General features: G+C 37.6%; 1 protein-coding gene and 1 pseudogene across 1 annotated transcript; both read right to left on the bottom strand.

The window, feature by feature from the left end:
- Positions 1-356: 356 nt before the first annotated feature.
- Positions 357-1724, bottom strand: LOC136837277 (uncharacterized; annotated as a pseudogene).
- A 122-nt stretch (positions 1725-1846) lies between these two features.
- Positions 1847-2299, bottom strand: LOC136837276 (zinc finger MYM-type protein 1-like). The gene has a single exon (XM_067102015.1). It carries the CDS (start codon positions 2297-2299, stop codon positions 1847-1849), a length of 453 nt encoding a protein of 150 aa, XP_066958116.1.
- Positions 2300-13644: the final 11345 nt, after the last annotated feature.

Here is a 13644-nt window from a genome sequence, read left to right as displayed (position 1 = left end):
TTTGTAAATATAATTCTTTAATTTATCCCAAGTGTTTACGTAACATTTCCTTATGAAGTAGAGCCTTCAGCTCCTAAATTCACCCCTTTTTCTTTGTTTTTTACGATTTCCCTTTACGTAAGAGAGAACTCCAAGGCCAATTAAATAAAGTTTCCGTTGCCGGCCTGTAAAAATACCATAAACCCAGGGAAATACATAAAAATATGCATAAACACAAAATAAAATAAGCATAAGTTGTTCTTACCATATTTTTTTACACATATACAGTTACAATTATTTATATAAAAATAATAATGTAACTAACACATAATTATAATAGCTCATTCTTTCTTATGGATTTATATGTATAGCCAGGATTACTTTCTCGACACTTTTCTTGATTTTTTTATTGCAAATTCACTGATGATTTCGTTGAAGTCCAGTTCACACAATATATCTGACTCGAGGCTCATTATAGTCAGATTTACCAGATGTTTCTGTTTCATGGATGTCCGTAACCTGTTTTCAATTAATTTTAGCTTTGAGAAAGAGCGCTCCCCACTGCAGTTTGACACCATCAAAACAAGGTATATTCGAAGAGCTATCTCTATGTTTGGGAGTGTCCTGCTCAGTGATGATATCTGTTGGCTCCTCATCTGTGAATATATTAGCAAATGTTACAAACTGCCACAGTTCCTCCTTAAATGTAATATCCAAGTCATCTGGATATACCCTGACGAGTTGCTCTGCTGTGTCGTGAAGTTCGTCTGAAGAAAGCTTTTGCAGATGTCTAAAAAAACTAAATTGACTTGATATCTGTTTGTATGCATCCAGTCGTTGGTCGAGATAAACTGATCAATGACAATGACAGGCAAGAAAGTTTGTGCTCTGTATTTTTCAGAAGGGCTGAGTTGTACTTCTTCTGCATGTCCATAATCCAATAAAGTAAGTCGCACATTGCGGCGCTTCTGCCGAGATCCTGTCTGCTTATAGTATCATGCTGAACCAGATTGAGACAGCTGTTCACCTTCTTTTTCATAAGTGTGGAAGGACTCACGCTTTGATGCAACATAGTCTTTCAAGCTAGTCAGTGATGCCACAGCAATATTTAGATCAAGTTTTGCGTGTTGTAGAGTTTTATTAGTTGTATCTGCTCTTTGCAGAATATCATTCCAGAAGATGATGTAAATTCCTGTTTCAAGCTGATTCTTCTATTTTAACAGTCCTTCTGCTTCACAGCGTACACGCCCTTTTTCTTTAGTGTCATCAACAATATGTTTAAGTACCTCCTTAATCTGCTCATAATCATGCTTAGGAGCCTTAGTTGCATCAGCTCTGCAGCATCAGCGCGTTGTTGTGACACGTTTGAGAGTCAATGATGAATCATTATTCTTTAAAGCCTCATCCAGAAGTTGATACCGATGGGTTGAAATTGTGAAGAAGACAAACAGCTTTTCAAGGAAGTCAAAGAAATGTACAGCACTTGAGCAGCATTCTACGGCATTTTTACCGACCAGGTTAAGTGAATGTGCTGCACAAGGAATCCAGGATGGAAGACTGTTCTCCTCTCTCACTTTGGTTTGAAGGCCATTGTATTTACCACTCATTGCTGATGCATTGTCGTAGCTTTGTCCACGGCAGTTTCCAAGGTCTAGGTCATGTGTGTTCAAAAATTCCATCAAAGCATTGAACATATCTTCAGCACCATGCCCTTTGTTTGCCATAAAGGTTACAAAGCCTATCATTCTCCAAGTACCTCAATACAAGGGTCAGTTGGTCAATGTGGGCTGCATCAGGTGTGGAGCCCAAAGAGACTGAGTAGTATTTTGACTTCTTTACTCTAGAAATAATTTCTTTGAGGAGTTGTTCACCCATTATGCTGATAACTTCTTCCATTATTGTAGCTGACAAACAGTTTGTGTGACCCTTTCCCACGATTGGCTTCATTTTTTATATGATGTGCAAGAAAGTCATCGTACTGAGAAATAAGTTCAAGAATACCTAGAGAGTTTCCATTTCTAGGTGAACCAACCAATTCGTTGTCCCCTCTAAATGCTAAGCCCTGCTCAGCAATGAAATGAATAATGCTAATTACTCGTTTCAATACTGATCTCCAATACTGCTCAAGATGTTCAACTTGCTGTGTCAGTTCTGTATCCACACGCCCAATTGCTTTTAACCTCCTACTGAAAGCAACTGTAGCCTTCAGGTGTTCTGCTGACTGCTCATGGTTATGTAGACGTTCGTGTGAATGTTTCCAATCACAGAATCCGGTAGACGAGAGCAGAGAAGACTCAGATTTTTCTGTATTTAAGCTCATCAATCTGCACGTAAAGCAGTAAACACATCCCTTTGAGGGAGAGAAGCATAACCAGTTCTATTCCTTGTTATGACTTCCCCATTATGATTTTGACGACGGAAGAGCCCAAGCATACACATTCTTGGATTGCGATCCTTTCTAGGTTGCTGCTTCGAGTGTGCGGAGAACAATCTTCCATCACAGTGCTGAACTGTTGATACACCCCTTTCCAGCCAGTATTCACGCATCTGCTCCGAAATAATGATGGCCAAAGTACAGTACAACGTCATTGCCTTGCCCCCTGGTGGGCCCTCAACTTCATTCGTAACATTCGTATGTACGAGCATCATGTTATTGTCAAACTTAATAATAAAATTTTCAATTCGGCTAGTATGGGTAATATAAGTGTCCGATTACAATACTAACCTTATTAAATTAAAATGTATTGTTTTTATTGGTGGGAGGCCCCCTCTTGGTGGGTGGCCCAGGGCCCAGGTCCCTGGGCCCACCCCTTAATCCGGCCCTGGTAGTAGCATAATATATGTAAATATGGCGAGACGTTTGGCGTCTTCACAAACAGAAACATACATACAGTTTGACACAGAAGATTCGGTGGAACATTATGAGTACATGATTAGAATGCTTGCATGGCAATGCAAGTAGTGGTGATTGTACATAAATCGAGACAACAATGGTTAGGGAGAAACAGACGGAAATATTGTATGGTAGAAGTTGCGTTCCTTGAGAGAGAGAAAACGGGATGCTCTGTTTTTTTCTCTGTCCCCTCCGATGGATGACGACCGCATACACACGTGTGCTCGAAAGAGACCGCCATCGGTGCGATGGGTCTCTTACAGGCCTATCAAAAATAATCTCTGGCTTCTGCTTTACTTTTAGAGATTATCCGTTCTGTGAAGAATAAAAGATTATGTTGATCTGAATTATACTGAGAAGATAGCTATTAATCTAAATATTTATTAGTATTAATAAAATTATTTTCTTGAAAGTCCCTCTGCTTGCTTCTGTTGTAAAATTGATTCATTCATGAGGTAACTTGAATTGCAGGAATGTGTAGATAACTTCCTATGTTTTGTGGCCAGAAATTGTTAATACAGAAATGTGACGGCTAAGTGTAATGCATTTTTAGCAAGTAAAGAAAACTAACTCACCTAAGCCCAGAACAAAATCTTGGTATGAACATAAGTATAATTGCACAGGTAAACATTTAAGGTTGCAATGCAAACAATATCAGTGTAAAGAAATTTATTTTCGATTTTTTATTATTAGATTAACAGTTGAACCTAAGTTTGATAGAGATTTTTTTTTTGAACCCATCGGAACTGGGTGAACAAAAGTTTCAGAAATGTTTCGTCATTGTTTTTCCGAAATGTGGATACATTTAATATTTTCCTACAGTTTGATGTATATGACACATTTTGCTCTCATAAAACATATTATGGCCTTATTTTGTAAAAAAAAAATTATTTTGCTTCCAGAGAAGATAAAGGCAAGTTCAGGATTTATGTCGTTTTAGAAATAATTTTAATCCATGTTTTTTATACCACACATTCACTGCGGCCAAACACTCTCCCTTCTTCGGTAAATCGGTAAAGTCATGTTATGCACCACATTCATTTTTCTTTCTCGTTTTCTTTTTACAACGGCATATAGCCACCTCAGTCCACAAAAGTGTTTCTCGTTGCTAGCTATCCGTATTGTGTATGATCCCTTGTCCTTTACAACTTGTGAATGGTGACACGGGCAAGGTGCTTTTCCCCTCATGAGGACACTCACGCCTCTGTAACACCAACTGCCTTACAACTCCGTGGCTCCACCCGCATCATTACGCATAGTGAAACATTCTTCTACGTCTCCACTAAGCAGCAGCTTCATGGTGAGACGGAAGGATTCTGTTTTCATAAAAGATAAGGGCCACTCTCTCTCTCTCTCTTTATAATATCGGTGGTTCCTGGTTCCCTGTTCCTAAGCGCTAACTGCACCAGTTTTACTTTATAGCTTTTCTCTTTCACACTATTATTACGTTATTTAAACACACTGAATTCCCTTGTTATTTACAATTTTAAACGTCTTTAGCTCTCCTTTATTTAATAGTACATCAGACTGTTTATTCTAATCCTCGACCATTACCCTTTTTCTGCTTTACTTTTAACACTCACCCTTTAATTTTTGGTTAAGGAGCCTGTGCCATGTTATTGGGTTTGACAACCAGCGCTTCCCAGGTCAACAGAGGATCCTGGAGTTGTGAAGACGTTTTAATCCAGTGGGCGTTTCTCAAGGAGTCCTTTTGGGAATTCCGAAGGGTTCTGGGAATCCTGAAGGCTTCTGGAAATTCCAAAGGCTTCCGGGGTTTCCGAAGGCTTCAAGGAGATCTCCAGGCTCTGAAGCCTTTGGACGTATATACGAAGGTATGGAAATGCTACTTTTTCATCACAATGATCTACAATCCTAACTGGCCCTAAATTTTCAACATTAAGTGACCCAACGGGTCACGGCGGTTCTAGTAAATGGACTAAACTTCTTTCACATACTGGAATACTTTACTGATGTTCTGATGACCACGCTTTCTAGATAAGTAAAGAATTAAAGCTGTTTTTTTAATGTTTTCCAATTGTACCAGTTTGCTGAATAGTTATCAGTTATCATGTCTACAAATTTCATGAAGAGCCAAATATAGTCATGAAAGAGAAAAATAGAGAATCCATGGCCTCTACCATCATTGGCAAAATCTTTCTGTATTATGATTTTGCTGTTTGATGGAAAAGTGGAAGAAAATGTCAATACTTGCGGCTTTTCTCGCGGGCCTGGCACCTATGGCGTCACATGTAGTAAAGCAAAGACGATGCACAGCAGTTCGGCCGAACTGTTAGTGAATATCTTTATTGTTTCAGGATATAGAGCGCAACCTCTTTTGAATATTGATTGCTTGGTATGGCTAACTTCAAATTATCACTGGTAACCCCGTAGAGTTTTTCCACAACACACTTACGTTTGTCAGCGGGAATGGTGATTGTCTCTCCAGATCTGGTCGGTTACTTGCCTGCATCAAACTGTTAGGATGTGTATAGGAAATATAATTACAATATCTAAACAACCCAGGTAATAATTTGGATATCAGATATATGATATGATGACAGTGACAGCCTAAGCCCATCAAAAACATCAGGAACAATGTAACGAATTTAAAATGATTTTGTTGCTGGATTCCGATGGCCCTCTCCAAGGACAATCCCTTCTCCTCGGACAGGCCGGAGACTTCAAAATAATGGTGGTGGGACTAGTCAGTGCTGTATAAAGGGACAACGTAACCACGTGGCCCTCAAAATAAATGTGGCCGATTCTCTCGCTGATCCCATCAAAACCCCGCTTCGTACTCGAAGTCAACAAACGGCAACGAGGCAGTCAAGCGGCTTTTCCTTGTTATTGTTTTTCTTCTCTTTGTCGGAGCTCTTAACTTATTCTTAAAACTATCAGTATATTCCAACAACCAGTTCCCAAAACACTTCCGCATGCATGTTTTGCTCGTTCAAGTATTCATCCAGCGTGTTTCCATCACCTTTGGAGTTCTACGCAGGAGGTAGGCTAGAGCATGCCTAGAGGCCCAGAGACCGGGGGCATGGTAATTCCGAAAGTTTGTGCGACCGTCGTTTTTGCTCTTTATACAAAAAAAAAGAGCGCCAGTTTTATAGAATCCAGGTAAAAATGTCACAGGAAAAGGAGTCACTGAAAAAAGCCACAGTAATCTTTCCTAGATAGTGACCCCCAAGGGTTTTAACACGGTACGTATCCACCTTTGCGGCTTGTTTTGTACAAGACCGTTGGGGATTTCCGTATAAACATAAACAAAAGACTGTAAACATCATAATGGTAATGACCTCCAAGAAATGTTGTGAATTTTTCCCCTGTGACTTTATTACCAGCCACCATAAATTGTGACTTTTTTCCTAGCAAAAATTGTGACTTTATTACCGGCCACCGTTTTATAATAGGAGTAGTGCTTATTGTAGTTTTTTGTAATAGAAAACTTGCCTATGAAAATGTGTTGAACCTTAAGACGGAAAGAGTCTTGGATAATAATTTTATTTCACATCGTCACAAGAACAACTTTCACGATGAGGATGAGTATGAGTATATATATATATATATATATATATATATATATATATATATATATATATATATATATATATATACATACATACATACACACATATATAATATATATATATATATATATATATATATATATATATATATATATATATATATATATATATATATATATATATATATGTGTGTGTGTGTGTGTGTATGAAAATAATCCTTGTTCCCATGAATGGTGTAGTTGAAGTTGTGGGCGTTCGATGAAAGGAGGGTGGAGCAGCGTCCGTGGCTTGTAAACACCAGCATCGAATTTTCTCTTTCTGAGCAGCCTGAACCTCGAGTATAGAAGTAAAAGTTGAAATATGAACAAAATGAGACTCATAGGCGAGACTTTTCTGGAAAGCCACGGCGAAGGGGCTCTATAGGCGCCAGGGTAAAGACAATGTCCGAAGTATTCACTAGTCATCCCAACCCTCAATAAGGCCCTCCAATTAGCGGCACCGATCATAAGAGAGATGTTCGTATTATAAATAAGTAAGGAAACACAACTGAAGCTGACAGTGTTCAACTGTGCAAAAATCGAAGCTGCCGTTTGCCACAAAACCATCAATTCCCACTGTATCGATATCTAATCAAACCCTCTCAGTGTAAAGTAGCCTACAGGTGACCATCAGTTCTACGTAAGTTTGAAACAAAATAGGAATTAGCATATTTCAGAGAAAGATGCCTTTAGTTTATTTACCTAAGAAGCGATGCAAAAATGTTCTGATGCATTATAACGAAGGATTGTGTATTTCAAAATTCAGGATCCGCTGCTTTCTCCAGTTTGTCAGACTAAATAAAGGAAGGGGAAAATAAACTCAAGGGATAAGGCTGGAGATACCTGACGGGGAAGAAGTATATTATGTGCATCTTGGATGAGAAGTTAGACTTCCTGAAATGCCAAAAATCCTATTTTCTTCGTTGATTCTTCGCTTAGCCTTTTAGCCCCTTGTTGCTGATTATATATTACTAGGTTTGCCGTAAACCCATTCAGTGATTTCTGAGAGATCTTCTGTTTTAGGTCTAGACGGTCTCTCGTACTTTCACTGTTCCAGCCATAAACCTGACTATTTCCACGGAATCGCTGTACAGGGAAAGTGGCTAAGAGTTAGAATAGAAAGGAGAAAGCGCCTTGCCAGACATTCTTATCTATTATAGACCAATAGACAGAGAAACAAACCTCTTCATCTTAATGGAGGAAATTAAAACTTGACCATCGAGATCAAAACACGGGGAAGATTCTTACAAATGCTTTTATGAGCATTAAGAGATTAGTATCATTATGAAGTAGACTCGGTGTTGGCAGCACGCTTTTAGCTACTGAATTTTGACCGAAAAAGTAAATCCTGTGACCTGCGCTCTCATAAAACTACTCTAATGCTCTCAGCGCACATTCGTTTTTAGTTTTCTGTAAAAGAAAACTACTGAGATGGCTTCGTCTGTCCGTCCGCACTTTTTCTGTCCGGCCTCAGACCTCAGAAAGTACTGAGGCTAGAGGGCTGCAAATTGGTATGTCGATCATCTATCCTCCAATCATCTCATAACAAATTGCAGCCCTCTAGCCTCTGTAGTTTTCATTTTATTTGAGGTTAAAGTTAGCCATGATCGTGCATCTGGCACCACTGTAGGTGCCAACAACACAGGCCACCAGCGGGTCGTGGCTGAAAGTTTCATTTGCCGCGGCTGAGAGTTTCATGGTACGTGGCTGGGTGTTTCATGGGCCGTGGCTGAGGGGTTCATACAGCATTATATGCTGTACAGAACAATTGCGCCGAAGAAACTTCGGAGCATTTTCTACTTTTTTTTTTTACACCTGTGTCAATAATTTCTACGGAAGAAATTATGAAGTTGACAACTAATTTTGGAGGCTTTATATTGCATATTTTCCATGGTTTCTTGGTTGAAACGAGAATATGATGGCAAATGGAACTACTGACACGAGGCCGAGGGAGTTCCTTGTTTTTACAACATCAGAGAATCGGTGTTCTCGGTGTAGCTCGAAAAGAGATTAATGGTTTAACTTGTTTCTTAGACTGTTGTTTATAGATCAAGCTGGCTTCGTGTCCGCACAGCCTCTTGGTGTAAATGGTAACCCCAAAGGGCAAGACAAACGCGTTACTAGCGGAATCTTATAGCGCACAAGCTGCTCTCCACCATCTTCAGGTATTTGGTGAAAATGCGCTTTGTGTATCTGTGCCTCAAAGACTAATTTGCCAAATCCTCTCCTCAACAGACATTTGGGTTGTTAATCCCCTTCGCTTCTCCATCCCCTTTTCACCCCAAACTATAACATGAGCTGGAGAGACTTGTTCGAGATCTTCCTTATGTTAGAACTGTGCCTTCAGACTTGCATTTCATAACTAAACCTTAGATTGTTTAGATGACTATATAATGTCGTTCGTACGATACTTTACTTCATTGAGAATAGCGTAGGATACATGATTTCAAAGAAAACTTATGAAAATGATTTAGGCTTCTCTATATTTCACTGCTATTCGCAGACTCAGGACGTCGTTCATTTCCTTTTTTCCATTTGTGTGTGAGGGTCCATTCCAATCATTTTGTCAGACTCTTCACTGCTTCGATTAATGTAATTTGTATTCCTTAAGATAAACTGATCTAGTTTCTGTTTCAGTATTTGGAAAAATGGGCAATTCAGTAATGTAGTCAAGCTACTTTCGACAGATACAGTACGCTGACGTTGACTGAACTAATACAAATGATGGAGACCAACACGTAAGACGGCGCCTCCGCCGCCACAGCCCTTCCCATCCCGAGTTTACACCTCGAGATGGCGGGGAGAATTATTGATGAACTGGACAACGATTGTTTTCTGTCGGATTTAAAATCTAAGCATCGGAGAAAAAATAAATTACAACAATAAGCAAAAATCAATTCATATGAATATTGTGGAAAATATTTTTTCAGTTTAGGATGTTAATGCTACAATTTAAGTCATATCCCTTTTTACGTTCACTAAAAAGTTTGCAATGAACGATGACTTCCCATTTTCACTATGTCCAAGACTCTAGGATTCTTCATCTGTCAATGAAAAAAGGATGATTTATCTTACACATAATGCTACAGTAAGCACTCTTTTCCAGTCACAACTTGGTTGTCTATTTACTTTTGCAAATAATTCAGTCTTTCTAGTGGAGCAAATATACAATCATTACAACAAATCACTCCATTTGCTTTATTTTCAGATATTTTCCTTCGACAGTTTAAGCGCTAAACGCAAGTGAATAATCGAGATCATATATTTACCCACAGACAACATATTACTTCATCCCGATTAATCTATGTGGAAATCTGAAAAATATTCCATTTTTTTTAAGTTGAAGTCAATCAAACCCACTTCCCTCGCTAATAGAAACGCATTTATCGCCTACCCTACTCCAGTCCCACATTTCTTCAAATTACCTTAGTCATTTGTATCTCGCCTTAACAACGCTCTGCATATTTGCCTGTTTATCGATTTTCACAGCACACGTGCCACCTTCGGTCAAAGACTGAACTTGCGAGACTGCGACACGTGTTTGCGTCTACTGAAGGAAACAATGACGAGGTGACAACACAGTGGACAGCTGAATCGGCGTTTGGTCGACGATTTTGACTGCTCCGTGAACAAGGGTGATGGTAACTCTTTTTTCACATTTGTTGTTCCTTTGAAACTGAAATCCGTATTCTGTTAATGGGTAGAACACAATGGGTGTTTATTTTGAAAAAAAAGGGGAAGACAGTAAAATTCTTACCATTGTCTAAAGTCAGAATTTCTGGGAATTAATATCTGATTTCCTTGTGGGTATATTTTCACCGTAGCTTCCCGCAAGGAGAGAAATTCTTCGACCATTTATCACGGCATGGATTAAGAACAAGGACAGAATACCAGTTCATAAAAGTGAAGAATGAAAATGTTATTGTACACAGAACATTTAAATTTGTGCCCAGGGCTCGTGTTGGCTTTGTTGTTTTACATCCAGGACCGGACGAGCACCGGAGAGCATCTGAGACAAGCGTACTTACTCATCGTCTCTCCAGGTTTCCAAGAGTTGGGACACCTGCGGCTGCCCGCTTTGTTAAGTGTTTTGTCGTAACAGAGAGCGAAGTGGATTGATGCAACCAAGCTTCATCTTATAATCGCAAATAGTGTTTAACAGTCTATAACATTATGATGTATTAAAAACTGTGAAGAATTATCTTACAATTAAATTGTTTTGTTATTCACATCGGCAACCAATGGTACTCTCCTGACAACAATGCCCCCACCATATCCCGTATCTCGAGGGTCTGAACTGTTGTGGAAAGGACGTGGAACAATGACCCCCGGGGGGTTATTGTAGCCTCAAAGGAAGTAAGATTTAAAGAGCTCGGGGCTTCTAAAAAGGCAGTCACAGTGCGCATACAATGTATTTTATGACAATATGTGTTAGAAAACTCTAGGTTATATTCTTCACAGCGTGGTTTTGAGACTGGCTGGGATTAGCACGCCAACAACAGTTAATGAAAAATCCTAATGAACCGTTTATTAAAATTCCCAGTGCCATTAAACAGGATTAAGCAAATAACTTATGTTACAGTGAACAGTATTTCGAGCTGTGATGCATTAGAAGTGACGGAGTTCCTACTAAAGGGGTTGGCAGAGATATGTCCCAGACGCTGACCGCGGGTAAGCAGGTTTACCCACACAGCTTCTGGAGCAGTGCATTGTTCCCCCAAAAGTTTCAGAAAGCGGAGACCTTCGAACAAAAGCGTATAGACTGAGACTCGGCTTCAGTGAATCGTTTTTTGGGGTTTCCGGTGTGCTTACAAGTTCCTAGAACAGTGCTTAAGGCATATATTAGAGATCACAGGCATCTTGTGCAATTAGTCCACTTTTTTGCCAGGTACAGTAGACGGTTCTAAAAATAAACTAGATGTTATTGATGATTCATCACGCGATACTGATACAAGATACAAATGGGGAAAGAGAGCCTCTCCCTTAATGAGGTGCGACCCCCGTCTTTTGCAACAACTCTTTTTGACTTATTCTAAAGGAATGATCTTTCCATCGACGTTAAATAGAAATCCCAAAGGCTTCTTGGAATTCAGAAGTTCATTTCACCCATCACCAAAGATGTTTTTAGGCATTTTCTTCCATATTTCTTTGAGATGATAAAGCACGAAGACCTCCCCTCTTTGGAACTGAAAGTTGCATATATATCACTACAAGAGGCGACTTCTATATACTATCATTTATCAAGCTACACATTAGCCATAAATTTTTCATTCACTTTTTCTTGATAATGACTTACAAGCGCTCCAACCCTGACCAGGATTCTCTCCCATACCTTCTACGATGAGGAATACGGATAGAAGTGATATTGCCGCTCATCGGCCATGTAAAAAATTTGTATATATATAAACATTTTATATATATATATATATATATATATATATATATATATATATATATATATATATTTGTGTGTGTATATATATATATTATATATATATATATATATATATATATATATATATATATATATATATATATATATATATATATATATAATTATAAATACCACTTAACACAGGCAGAACCAAACGCATATCACATATTCACATCCAGACTGAGGAGGAATAAATAGGCAGATGACACAGTAACAGTTTATTCAAACGTTTTGTGATAATCACATACTCAGGGAAATCTACAATAAACTGTAAACTACAGTATATTAATATGAATAATTGAAGGAGCTATTTACAAAACTTTAACTTTAATGGAAGTAAAAAGTAAGTGAAAACAATGACAAAAACAGAAAACAAAAAGAATAAAAGTGTTAAGAACTAACACACACTTAAATGCAGAAGTTCTTAAAAGTACAGGAGGGTAACCTACCATCCGAAAGGTTAAGAACATTCTAAGAATAAAACTTACAAAAATCCAGAGAAAGGCAGTTCAAAGAGGGAACTCGTTGTTGAATATTTAATGTTTCAAGAACAAGTAGTTCCTGATCTTTAAGTCTTCATAACTAATAGGAGTTTTACATTCAATAACGTGGTTACGTATACTAGAGGTTTCAGGATTAGACAATCGGCAACCAGTTCTGTAACTTACCCCTTTGTGTGTGTGTGTATATATTTATATAATATATATATATATATATATATATATATATATATATATTTATATATCCATTCAAATCAAATATATCTAGTGCTTATATATATATATATATATATATATATATATATATACCATTTATTATGACGAAGTGTCCAGTGTCTGTTCTTCAAATCAAACCTGATATCTAAGTGCTTGTCCCGGAGTCTAAGGCACCATTTATATATGGGGGAAATGGTCCAGTCTAGTGCACCATTTATATATGGTGACCCTGGAGTGTCCAGCATCTGTTCTTTAAATCAAACGTGGGATCTAAGTGCTTGCTATTTGATTACCAAACTTACCATTTATTCAACAATTATAGTTTACCTCACAAAAGCCAGACACCTGAACCTCATCACACATAAAAGACGACTGATTTCTCTAAAGGCAACAGTGATCCCTTATAAAACTTATCAATCATGAAAGAAAGCAGATAAAGTTCGTTAAACAGGTGTGAGGTAAAATCTAAGGGCATCACTCCATTAACATTATAAAGTTCAAGTATTTCTATTTATTTCATTTCCTGGTTCGAGCTCACTTCAATTACTTGAAGGAAAACATCTCACTTACCACTCTATCCCTAATTCAAATCAAAATTACTGGTGGGTCAATGAATGAAACTCTGATATAATATTTTAAATACAAAAATTTATTTCTAAATTCAAAGATTATACATGACATTTAACAGTCTCAGGGAAATCTATTATTACTCAAAACAAAACAAAATTGGATTAAATCTGAATTAATCATCAGTCAAAATTAAATCAGAAATTAATTTATTAATTCATCAAAAATTATTCAAGAAAGATTTAAATTGTTAAATAACAAAACTTGATTGAAAGGAAATATACTGTAAGTAAATTAATTCCAACGTGTTAAACAAAATAAGGCAAAGAAATCAATCATGTAAAAATGTGGATACAAAAGACACAGAAATATACTCTGCAAAAGATTAAATATCAAAAATGTAAAGCAAAAATTAAGGCAATAGCAAACTCATCACATATATGTATAAAAGAAAAATTCTTCAAAAGATAAAGCATAAAACATATAA

The sequence above is a fragment of the Macrobrachium rosenbergii genome, chromosome 58 (genome assembly GCF_040412425.1).
Source record: "Macrobrachium rosenbergii isolate ZJJX-2024 chromosome 58, ASM4041242v1, whole genome shotgun sequence".
In the NCBI taxonomy this organism is placed as follows: Eukaryota; Metazoa; Arthropoda; class Malacostraca; order Decapoda; family Palaemonidae; genus Macrobrachium; species Macrobrachium rosenbergii.
Note: the sequence above shows the minus strand (reverse complement) of the source record. Positions and strands in the feature narration are given on the sequence as shown.

Excerpts from the sequence above, each read along its gene's own strand:
- LOC136837276 (XM_067102015.1), bottom strand. The coding sequence starts at position 2,299 with ATGAGCTTAAATACAGAAAAATCTGAGTCTTCTCTGCTCTCGTCTACC.